Below are 12,702 nucleotides of genomic sequence, written 5' to 3' on the forward strand. Positions count from 1 at the left end.
TCCTGTTCAAAGACAAATGATACTAGTAATGTTGCTCTGTCCATTTCAGATGTTATCGTTTGTTCCAATAAAGCCGTCACATTTGCAAAATCTATCACATTTGTCTCTCCTTCTCTTACTTTCCCAATCTCATTTCCATCTTCATTTACCTTTCCTTTTCCATTTCCATCAGGCATCTTTTTATTTGGTAAATAATAAATTTTATTAATTGGAGGAATACAATTTGAAGAAATTTCCAAATTCTCAATGAGGTATCTTTTCAGCAAATCAATAGGTAACATTCCTGAAATTTGAGGAAAATTTAGAAAGCGGAGGTTCAAACGCCTGTTAAAATTTTCAAATTGTTCTAGTTTCTTATGAATGATAGAGCTATCTTTAATTGAAGCCAATTTGAATTGTTGCAATTGTTGTATGTCCCCCTGCATTTGCTTGGCTTGGCCTGTAAACTCCATTTTCATAGATTCAACTGACCCAGTCAAAATTTCCAGTTTTTCATTTAATTTTGTTACCTCATCAGTTGATTTTTCAATTTTCCCTTCCATCCTCTGCAACAATTGCCAGATGCTGTTCAAAGAAACCTCCGTTTGAGAGAGGGAAAAATCCCCTCTCTCTGCTGTTGATTCCATCTGCCGTCCCGCCGACAACGCTGAGCCCTCGCCGGGAGACCCCACGCTTTCACCTCCGGAAGCGTGTGTCTCTCGCCACAGCGTTTCGGATGTAGCCGGACACGGAGGCGTCGTGGGAGCTGAAGGAGACAACGATGTTTCAATGCCCGAAAGGGCCAGTGACTCCCTCCCGTCACCGCCCAACGCCGAGCTCTCCACTCCAGCCTGTGTGAGCGCCGGAGAAGGCGCGAAGAAACGGTCCATCGTCTGCTGAGTCGGGGTGGACATCAGGGCCGACGAGGCAGAAGCCCTAAGCACCCCTTTCCTCTTAAGAGGCATCCGTATAAGGTATTTGAAAAACGCAGATTAGGAACTTGTTGAGAGCGTCTCTCGCAGCTCCTCTACATCGCCGCCATTTTGGTCAGTCTTGATTGGCAGTCTTCATGTTCTCACTGACGATCACCCCTAAGTCTCGTTCTGCTTCAGTTCTTGTTAGGATCTCGCCATTAAGGGTGTAAGTCTTGCATGGATTTTGGCTGCCCAGGTGCATGACTTTGCATTTTTTGGCATTGAAGCTGAGTTGCCAGGACCTAGACCAGCGCTCCAGTAGGAGTAGGTCGTGCATCATGTTGTCGGACATTGAATTTAGGTCTGTTGTGCTTTTGCCCACTACATTGCTTAGTTTGGCGTCATCGGCGAATAATGTTATTTTACCTCGCAGGTCTAGAGCAATCGGATTTTACAGTTGATAAAACCCAATGCTAAATAGCCAAGCAATGTTTGTGCATCAGTCGCTTGGCTATTTTGCATGGGATTTTACTAATTTGCATGGGTCGGATCGGATCGTTAAATGGGCAATCGGGGTGGGGTGGGGGGAAACACGCTGTGGGCAGTTTTGTGCATCGGGGAATGCAATCCGATTGATCACTAAACTGTTCAAACTGTACATCACTTATCTTGATGTATATATTATTATTGTATAACTAGTGTGTAAGTCCATTACATTGAGGGGTGCTAGAGGTTGGTCTTGTCTGTTTTTTTTTTTTCTTTGCCTCTCTCTCCTTGGACGCTGCCTATCTGTCTGTCATTTTTTCTGTCTGACACAATCTTTAAGTTTTGTGTATCCCCCTATTTATCTTCTGGTACTGTTTTGACCTGGCAAAGGAGGTTTGAGCTTCTGAAAGCTAGTCAAAAATGTATTAAATTTGTCCAATAAAAGGTGTCACCTTGACTTCCATTTTTTTGTGTAATTTATCTTTATCAGCTTTTAATGAGGGTTAACACAACTACCAAGGGTGCGGCCTATGCAGAGGGGCAGCCTATATGCAGGGAAATATGGTAAATTTGAGGCTGGCCCTGCCTTTTTCAGCTCCTCTAACTCCATCAACCAACAAATATCTTTGGTGTTTTCTTCAATGACAGACATATTAATAATTTTGCTTTTTATTAAAAGTTTGGTAATAGGTGACAAGCCCTAGAAAGGCTCTCGTCTGATTCTTTGTTTGAAATGGGAGCACTTGGGTGGTGGCTTTCTTCCTTCATCTCTGCAGTTGCACTTGTAATGTAATGTAATGTAATTTATTTCTTATATACCGCTACATCCGTTAGGTTCTAAGCGGTTTGAAGAAAATATACATTAAGATTATAAATGAGAAGTAAGAAGGTACTTAAAAAATTCCCTTACTGTCCCGAAGGCTCACAATCTAACTAAAGTACCTGGAAATTAATAAAGAAGAGAAAATAAAGATGGTTGAAAAAAGAAAAATTCTATGTGAATTTATAGGATGGAAATTAAACTGACAGTGAAGAACTGTATGAAAAATACATATGGAATGCAGTTAGAGAGGGTAGATTACAATCTATTTATGGTATTTGTTTAATTGGAAGGTGTTAAGGTGGGTAATTTGGGGGAAGGTTATCTGAAGGTAGGTGAATCTCCTTCTAGTCTCTAATCTACCTCTCTTGGATTTAAACTTTAGATCAAGGATGGGGCTACAGTCTCTCCTCCATATTCATTTATGGATACATTTAAGTGATTTGACCTTACCCTTAACTTGCCTAAACTTCCTGGGACTAGCCTCCCCTTTCCATTCAAGGGAGGCATTTAAAGGTCCATTGGATATTTATGGCACATCCTCTTCACTAGGCCTTTTTCTGTGGCAATCCTTAATTACCTATAAGGTGAACAAAAAATAGAGGAAAACAAGTAGCAAAAAATAACAACAGTAATAGTGATATCAGTGGAAACAATGAGGAAAAAAGACCTCAAAGTCCCCTTTGTCAAAAAAACGGAGTTTTTGAAACGACAAACTGATTGGGTATAGGTTCTTATCATGGGTCAAAAACCTCATTGTGCCACTAGAATGTGAATAAATCTTTAAAAATTTTAATATAAGCATTGTGAGACCCATATTAAGGTGATTTTTCAAAAACTTAATAAAAATTGTCAAAATCACAGTGATCTTGCTGTCTGTAAATGGTTGGATATAGCTAAGAGTGCTTGTGTTACCAAAATCAAGAGGCAGTCATAAAATGATCAAACTTAGCTATAACCAGTCATTTAAGACAGCAAGATCACTTTGATTTTGACAATTTTTATTAAGTTTTTGTAAAATCACCTTAATATGTGTTGCGCAATGCTTATATTAAAATTTTTAAAGATTTATTACATTCTGGTGTCACAATGAGGTTTTTGACCCATGGTAAGAACCTATACCCAATCAGTTTGTCATTTTTTTAAAAACCAATATAAACGACTGGGTTAGGTCAAAAAAGCCTAGTTCCAAAAACGGAATCACTAATAAACAGATAGAGGAACCAGTTTGAAAAATACTTTCCACTTTCAACGGTGCTCAGAATCCAAGATGGAATGTAAGAACTCAGAGTGGGGGATTAACCCCTACCAGAACTCTTATGGTATCTATCATTGCACCATAACTGCTGTGAAAAGATGTTTTGAATCACTAAGTGAAATAAGTGATACTATGTAACTTGTACACTTTCAAATTGCTTATAAGGTATAAATAGTTCAAAGGTTAAGTAACTTAGCTGAAGATTGCTGCTAGCATTAGTTTGGCTGGGTCCTGACGCGTTTCGCCTTACTGGCTTCCTCAGAGAACCCGCAAACAATCTTGCATATTGTTATTTATCCTAGTTTGAAAACAGTAATTTTTCATTTCCTGTGAATTTTTTTAAAAACTCCAGTTTTTTTACAAAGGGGACTTTGAGGTCTTTTCTCCTCATTGTTTCCACTGATATCACTACTACTGTTGTTATTTTTTGATACTAGTCCGTAATTACCTGGCATATGAGGCTTTCTTCTTGCAATGTTGCCAGTGAATCTTTGGTACCTCAGGTTCCCTGACATACAAGTCTAGATTTTATAGTGAGAATTTCTGAAAAGTATACCTCCTGGACTCCTATGCCAGTTGACTCAACATTAAGTCAAGCCCAAGTTGTTTTGAATCTGGGTAGTCTTGTCCACGCTAGCTGCAAACAGAAGAATATTGAGATGAAATGTGTTAGTTTCTTTAACGTTTTGATGTAACAAATATGCCTTTTACCATTTGATTATAGAAAAGAAAGTGATCAAAGCACAACTGATCAGACTTTGAGTCAATATATATCAGGGTAAACTTTGCAAAGGATTAAATTAAGGATTGTTGCTTCCAAAAATAAGTAAAATTATTATTTGTTTACTTGTTTATTTATTGGATTTCTTAATTACCTTTATGAAGACATTCACTCAAGATGGTGTATAGCTTGACATAAAACATAATTTTATTAACATGATAAGAATAGTAACATGATCAAATATAAGTATAAATCAGTGAGGAAGGCAAATTCAGTCCTAATAATAATACATGATACAGTATCAGAAATATAAACATTTAACAGCAATATAAAACAGTCATAGACAGAAATATAATATATGTCAGTAAATTTTTTTTTTTTTTAAATGCTGCAGAAAAATTGAAGAACATGTATATGGCTGTACAGTGTTGGTTTACTTTGAAGTAATCAAATATTTGACTGTTCTCCCAATTTTGTTCTTAATCAGGTGTCAGAAACTATGTGAAAGAAGCTTTAGTGAACATCATTGCTGTGCATGCAGAGGTAAGCATATTTGGATTTGGATTTTTATTTGTTTGTTTGTTTTATAAATCTGAGCTGAAGACTAGTTACATGCAGGTATACAAGGTATTTTTCTGCCTAACAGATTCACAATGTAATTTGTACTTGAGGCACATGAAGATGAAATGGCTTGACCAAGGTCATAAAGAAACAGAATCTGAACCCTGGCTTTCCAGGTTTGCAACCTGCTTCTCTAACCACTAAGATATTCCGTTCTATTATTGTATTTTTAACCATTTTATGGAGTGTACATTTTATAAAGCAAAAAATGGTGGTGGAGCCCACGAGGAAAGGATAATTCTAGATCTGGTGCTCACAAATTGAGAAAGTGTGTCTAATGTCCGGGTGGGTACCCACCTTACTAGCAGTGATTATCATACAGTATGGTTTGATGTAAGAGCTAAAGCGGACCATGGACACACAAAACTCAAAGTCCTGGATTTCAAGCATGCTGATTTTAGTAAAATGAAGGTGTTCCTGAGAAACAGCTGATGGGATGGGATGATATAAGGGAAGTGGAAAGACTGTGGTCTAAGCTTAAAGGAGCTATAAAAATGACAACTGAACTCTATGTAAGGAAAGTTAGTAAAAGCAAGAGGAAAAGGAGACCGTTATGGTTCTCAAAAACAGGTGACTCAAAAAATAAAGGTAAAAGATGCGGCATTCAAGGAATACTAAAGAACACAAGAGAAACACACAAAAGAATACTGCATAAAACTTAAAGAATTGAAGAGAGAAATACGACTGGTGGAAAGCACAGGCAGAAGTAAAAATGACTACAGAGGTAAAGAGAGGAAACAAGATTTTTTTTCAGGTATATTGGAGAAAGGAGGAAGACTAGGAATGAAATTGTGAGATAAAAATATGCTGAGAACTACTATGTGGAACGTAATGAGGAAAAGCAGATATGCTAAACAAATACTTCTGTGTACATGGAAGAAAAGTCTGGAGAAGGACCTCAGTTAGCTGACAAAGATGTATATGGGAATGTAGTAGCATTCACTGAAGAAAGTGTTTATGAATAGCTGAGAAAACTAGAAGTGAACAAAGCCATGGGACCTGATGAGATCCATCCTAAGGTACAGAGGGAACTCGGAGAAGTTCTTGCAGGACCTCTTGCAGATTTGTTTAATAAATCCTTGGAAGCAGGATTGGTTCCAAGAATTTGGAAAGAGTGCATGTAGTTCCTCTTCACAAAAGTGGTAACAGAGAAGATATTGGAAACTATAGGCCAGTAAACCTAACCTTAGTAACTGGAAAGATAATGGAAGCGCTGCTGAAGGAAAGAATAGTGAACAACCTAGAATCTAGCAGGTTACAAGATCTGAGACAACATGGTTTCACCAAGGGGAAATCATGCCAATTGAATCTAATTTGGAGACAAAGACAGTCTGAATTCAAGAAAGTATGGGACACTACAGGCAAGTGGAATCTCTTAGGGAGAGGAGGAGATAGTAGGTGTTGTGGATGGGCAGACTGGATGGGCCATTTGGCTTTTATTTGCCTCTGTTTCTATGATTTCTTTGGGTGGACAGAGGATCTACACTAGATGTAGTCTACCTGGATTTCAGCAAAGCTTTTGACAGTTTTTCATAGGAGGCTCATCAATAAACTTTGCAGGTTGAAGTTAGGAACCAAGTGGTGACCTGGATTAGAAACTGGTTGACTGACAGACAACAGAGAGTGTTAGTAAAAGGAATTTGCTCAGAGAAAAGAAAGGTGAGTAATGGCAAGCCTCAGGGTTCGGTACTGAAGCCCGTTCTGTTCAATATAATTGTGAGAGAAATTTCTGAAATATTGGAAGGAAAAGTGTGTCTTTTTGCAGAATGTATGAAGATTTGCAACAGAGTGGATACACCGGAGGGAATAGAAAATATGAGAAGAGATCTGCAAAAGAAGAATAGTCTAATGTTTGGCAGTTAAAATTTAATGTGAAGAAGTACAAAGTGATGCACTTGGGGGAGTAAAAAGCCAAAACAGTTGTATGCTAGGGGTTGAGAAGCTGATATGCACAGATTGGGAGAGGGACTTTGGTGTGATAGTGTTGAAGGATCTCAAGGCTGTAGAACAATGTGACAAAGTGGTGGCCATAGCCAGAAGGATGTTGGGCAGCATAGAGAGAGGAATTGCAGCAGAAAAAATGAGGTGTTAATACCCCTTGTACAAGTCATTGATGAGGCCCTACTGGAGACCATATCTTGCTAAGGATGTGAGAAAAAGAAGTGGTCCAGAGAAAGTGGTCCTTTCTCCACTTCTCTTGGATAGTTTGGTCTTTGTGGTGGTTTCTTTTCGGCCAGCAGAAGAGTGGATTTATTTTGCTGTATATTTGATTTGTTCATATACTCTGATCCTTGTTTAATATTTCAATCTTGCAGGTAATTGAAATCACCCATTATTGTTGTTACCCAGTTTGTTATCCTCCCCAGTTTCTGATAACATTTTAACATCTGTCCATCCTGGCCAGTTGGATGGTAATAGACTCCCATCACTATGCTTTTTCCCTTTACACATGGAATTTCTACCCATAGGGACTTCAATTTGTATTTTGGTTCCTGCAAAACAGGGTTGGGAAATGAGGGCCACAATCCAGTTAAGTTTTCAGGATTTCACTAACAAATATGCATGAGATCTATTTGCATGCACTGCCTCCATGGTATGTAGATAGATTTCAAGCATATTCATTGGAGAAATCCTGAAAATCCAACTGGATTGTGACCCTCATTCCCCACCCCTTCTGTAGAATATTTGATTCAAGACCCTCCTTAATGTATAATGGACAAGTTCCTAGAGGAAAAGTCCATTGTCTGCTATAGAGACAGACATAAGACACTCGATGAAGTTACAGGGAGATATTCCCTCTTACTGGTTTTTAAGAGTATTTTTTCATTCAGAGATTAGTTAAGCTCTGGAGCGCATTGCCAGAGAATGTGGTAAGAGCAGTTTAACATAACTGTTTTTAAAAAGGTTTGGACAACTTCCTAGAGGAAAAGTCCATAGTCTCCTATTGAAACAGACATGGGGGAAGCTACTGCCTGGATTGGTAGCATAGAATGTTGCTACTTTGGGGTGGGTTTGCTAGGTACTTGTGATCTGGGTTTGATGGACCATTGGTCTGACCCAGTATGGTTAATCTTATATTCTTAACTCCACCAGTTTATCCACCCTTATCGCTACAATATAATTTGTACTCCAGTATCACAGTGTCCCATTGGTTATATTCCTTCTACCTGGTCTTAGAGATGCCTATTATATCTATCTTTTCAATTAGTGTAATAAATTCTTTCATATCATGTTTCTTAGGTTATGGAATTTGCATACAGACATTTCAAACCTTATTTGTCGTTCCTGTTTACAACTTGTTCATCAAGTGACATGGATAATTTGTAATCTGTGTACTCTATATTTAAGGACACTTGGTCTACTATAACTTCTATTGCAAGCTCGCTATTGAGATGCTCTATCTTCCCTGTTTTGGTGATAATCTTAAAGATACCTTATTTTGAACCATGCTCTTTTGAACAACTGTCAGCCTTCCTCCAATATGCCAGCAGCCTAGTTCCACTCTGGTTAAGGTAGAGCCCTTCTATGTGGAATAGTCACCCCCCCCCCTTCTCTAGACTGTTGCCCAGTTCCTAACAAATCTAACCCCCCCCCCCCCACACACACACACACACACCATCACCTCATCCATGCATTGAGATGGCATATTCTGCCTATGTCTTGGAATGGGCAGCATGTCTAAAAATGCCACCCTGGAGGTTCTAGATTTTAGCCTCCTACCTAGGAGCCTAAATTTGGCTTCCAGAACCAACCTACCACTTTTTCCTTTGTCATTGGTACCCACATGTACCAAGTCAGCAGGCTTCTCCCCAGCATTGTCTAAAATCTTGTCTAGCTAACACATGAGGTCTACCACCTTTACACCAGGCAGTCAAGTAACCAAATGATCCTCATGTCCACCAGCCACCCAGCTACTTAGGGAAAGGGATTGGGACTTGTATATTACCTTTTGGTAGTTTTATAAGCACACTCAAAATGGTTTACATACAGGTTATTCAAGCATTTTTCCTTATCTGTCCCAGTAGGCTCACAATCTTTCTAATATGCCTGGGGTAGTGGAGGATTAAGTGACTTGCCCAGGGTCACAAGGAGCAGCATGGGGTTTGAACCTACATATGCCTAATGATCTAATCTCTCATTACAATGGCTGTCCTAATCCTTCCCTCCTGGGCAGAAATCCCTGGAGACATATCCTCAGTACAAGAGGATATTGCATTTCCTTCATGGCAGGTCCTGGATACAGGATCACTGCCTGCCTTTCCACAATGATGATCTCATTTCAGGAGACCTTTCTTCTTCATGGCAGCACAGAGGTTGATATACTAGAAGTAGGACTTCTCTACTATCACCTTGTAGGCCATCTGTATAAACCTCTCCATCTGCCTCAGCTCCTCCAAATATGCTAAAATAGGACGAAACTTAGAAAGGAGAAGAAACTGGTAAAAAGATGCACTGAATTGAAAAACAGACCGACAGACCAAAAATACTAGTGATTCCAACCCAACCAAAATTCCTCAGTGCATTTTTTTTTTTTAGAATAGGCAATTTCATCAACTATATCACAGAAACAATAACAAATTTAAACTTGGAGGCCAGGTAATTACTTCTTCCCAACTGACCATATTTCCTCGCGTGGTCAAAGATACACACTACGAACATCACCCATCTGTGATACCGAAACACCACCAGGTGAGTTGGTCCTTTTCAATGAAGTGGCTACTATTAACTTGCATATGGCTAGTGGTCATCAAGAAACTTTTAGGTCTTCAATTAAACACAGAAATCAAAAGGGATGTTACCAGTGGTGTGCCTCAAGGATCTGTTCTTGGGCCTGTTATTTTAACATTTTTATAAGCAATATTGCTGAAGGTAAGATATGCCTCTTTGTGGATGATATCAAAATCTGCAATAGAGAAGACACCCCATATAGTGTGAATAACATGAAGAAAGGCCTAGTGAAGCTTGAAGAATGGTCTAAAATTTGGCAGCTAAAATTTAATGCTAAGAAATGCAAGGTTATGCATTTGGGCTGCAAAAACCTGAAGGAACGGTACAGTTTAGGGGGTGAAGAACTTATGTGCACAACAGAAGAGCGGGACTTGGGTGTGATTGAATGTGATGATCTTAAGATGACCAAACAGGTTGAAAAGGTGACGGCGAAAGCTAGAAGGATGCTAGGGTGCATAGGAAGAGGTATGGCTAGATGGAAAAAGGAAGTATTAGCAGAGTTGGCCAGGACAGGAGATGGGAGGGATCTCTCCTGTCTCAGCCCACCCTATCAGGACATAATGCAGGTCTGGCGGAGGAAGCCTGCAACAAGTCTGGGAGGGGGGCGGGTGGGCGATGACCTGAATATAAGACGAGACCCCCCATTTGTGGACCATTTTTTTGGCCCAAAAATATTGTCTCATATTCGAGTATATACGGTAATATGCTTCTTGTAACTTGCCTAGAACTCTGATCTGTGAGAAGTCAGCTGTATATAAGATTGAACATTACATAACATGTTTACGCTCACTTGTAAAATATGCACTGCGCATATTTACAGAATAGTGCTTAGGTACCAGTTTTAGAATATACATACATATGAGTATATGCACACATACATGTGTGTATGCTAGTAGTATAAATATTTATACACATAACTGACATGTAAACGTTAGTATTTTATAAAATTACCCAAAGTGCATCTGCAATAAGTGTGGGGAAAAAAGTCAATATTCAGTAAACCTTTTATATGGTAACTGCAGGGGACTTGTTGGGCATGACTCCAACAGTTTATCACATAGCCTTTGCACTTTTGATTTTGCATTTAAAACAAAGTAACTGCAAAACTTTACCACACTTTAGTAAATTGGCCTCTATCTAGTATATGTCAAATTAGGATAAAAACTTGTATAAAAAAAATACTTGTACTGTAACTATGGTAAATTGTAACCTGTTGACTGTATATTATGTATGTTAACCTGTAACCCATTCTGAGCTCTTTGGGGAGAACGGGATAGAAAACAAATTTAATTAATTAATGACTTGCCCAAGGCTACAGCGAGTATCAATAGGATTTGTGCTCTGGCTTTCCTACATCTCAGCTTTCTATTCTAACCATTATAGATTTATTAATGGGCTGTTATCTATCTCAGTCACCTTGTTCCAACAGGCATCATTATCTCTTTTACATCTATCAATGGTCAAACTGATGGCTGTACAACCTCATTCTTTCAGTGCACTTGACCCTACATTATGAGAAGTTTAGCTGGCCCTATTACTTGTCCTTTAGGAAAATTATTAAAAATTATATTTTGAACAGCTGTTCTAGTGATGCTTACTAAAAGTTTTAATTTGAATGAAGTGTAGGACTTCTAGGAACAGAGTGGGACTTTCTGGGTATTGTGGGGGAAATCCTTGGGTTGGGAGGGATAAGAGTCATCTAGCTTTCCTCAAGTAATTATATACATGCTGTTTCTCAACCTATGGGAAACCAAGCAGGAAAATAAGGGCTATCTTGAATTCATCCTGCCGCCAACTCTGGCTTGTGCCAGCACCATGAGCTTGTTCAAAATGCATGGGTAGTAATCCTCTAACTGCTATATTTTAATGTATCAAAGATCCTGTGCTGCAAAAGTTGGGTCGTCTTCTGCCATAGAAATGCATTGGACCAATTTTTTTTTTTTTTGGGGGGTGCTATATTTCTCTGGAACCACTCCCCCTGCCCCACTTTGGCCTGATCTGACCCATATTTGAACTTGATGTGTTTTTCACTAGCTATACCCCTATGCCAGATTTAGTCCCATTCCATTAGATTTTTGAGAGGTTTTTTTACCACAGATAGAGAAATGTTCTCAATCCCTTATTTGTAATTCTTTCCAACATGTTGAGTTATAAAGAATAAAAAGAAACCTTTATCTTCCATGTTGATGTCAGTTGTAGTGCTGCCCGATTCACGATTCAAATCAATTCACCGATTCAAATCGGTTCAATTTTTTTAAAAAAATCGGCCTCCCGATTCAATGACCGACCCTCCCCCCCATGTTTTCCTAAAGCAGGAGCGGCATTGCTGCTTCTTGCTGGCCATCCGCTGCCGCTGCTGCTTGAGGGGGAGGGTCAATCAGAAAGGCCTGCATGTTCCCCAAGCTTCCCCGCTTTTACCTTAAGCTAATACGGCAGCCTGCAGGATCGCTGGTGCTATAGCGATCCCTGCAGCTGCCATCGTCCTCAGCAGCACATTCTCTCTGCTACGGTCCCGCCCCTCCTCTGATGTCAGGGTCAGGATCGCGGCAGAGGAAACATGCCGCTGAGGACGACAGCAGCTTCAGGGATCGCTATAGCACCAGCGATCCTGCAGGCTGCCGTATTAGCTTAAGTTAAAAGCGGGGAAGCTGGGGGAACATGCAGGCTTGCAGGGGGAGCAGGCCTTCGCAGTGGGGAGGCAGGCCTGTGCAGAGGGAGGAGGAGTAAGAGAGGGGAGGGGAGATGCCAGACCTGGAAAGCAGAGGATGGAGAAGTCCTGGACTAATGGAGAGAGGGAGAGAGAAATGCAAGACCACAAGGGGAAGAGTACAAGAGGGACAGATACTGCTCCAAAGTAGGTGGGCAGGGTGCAGGATGGCATTCTTTTATACTGCATGCATTTTATAATTTATGTATTTCTTCCACTAGATGCCTTCAATTGCTGTCTTTTTAAATAACGTGTACTGTTTGTATCTTATCCAATTGTTGTGAACCACTTAGAACTCTCGGCTATGGCGGTATATAAAAATAAATTTATTTATTATTATTTATAGTAGGAGAAAGCCTGTACCTGGGGAAGGGGATACAGGAGGTAAGGAAGAGAGAAAGAAGAAGCTGGATATGGGGAGAGACATGAAACAGATAAGATGCTGGGCATGGAGGGAGCATAGTAACG

The 12,702-nt window shown here is 39.7% G+C and overlaps 1 protein-coding gene and 1 long non-coding RNA gene across 6 annotated transcripts in view; one reads left to right on the forward strand and one right to left on the reverse strand.

Annotated features, from left to right (window-relative positions):
- EXOC2 (exocyst complex component 2) overlaps positions 1-12,702 on the forward strand; it is a 273,747-nt gene that overhangs the window by 244,701 nt on the left and 16,344 nt on the right. For all 5 annotated transcript variants that reach the window (XM_033934892.1, XM_033934888.1, XM_033934890.1 and 2 more), the window contains exon 24: positions 4,666-4,721. In XM_033934892.1, the coding sequence (XP_033790783.1) occupies positions 4,666-4,721 (56 nt within the window). The remainder of the gene's footprint in view (positions 1-4,665; positions 4,722-12,702) is intronic.
- The window catches only part of LOC117355832, a 34,356-nt gene that overhangs the window by 8,265 nt on the left and 13,389 nt on the right, over positions 1-12,702 (reverse strand). Inside the window, exon 3 of the long non-coding RNA XR_004538454.1 lies at positions 4,014-4,094. This is a non-coding gene — a long non-coding RNA (uncharacterized LOC117355832). The remainder of the gene's footprint in view (positions 1-4,013; positions 4,095-12,702) is intronic.

Source organism: Geotrypetes seraphini, chromosome 2, assembly GCF_902459505.1.
Source record: "Geotrypetes seraphini chromosome 2, aGeoSer1.1, whole genome shotgun sequence".
Taxonomy (NCBI): domain Eukaryota; kingdom Metazoa; phylum Chordata; class Amphibia; order Gymnophiona; family Dermophiidae; genus Geotrypetes; species Geotrypetes seraphini.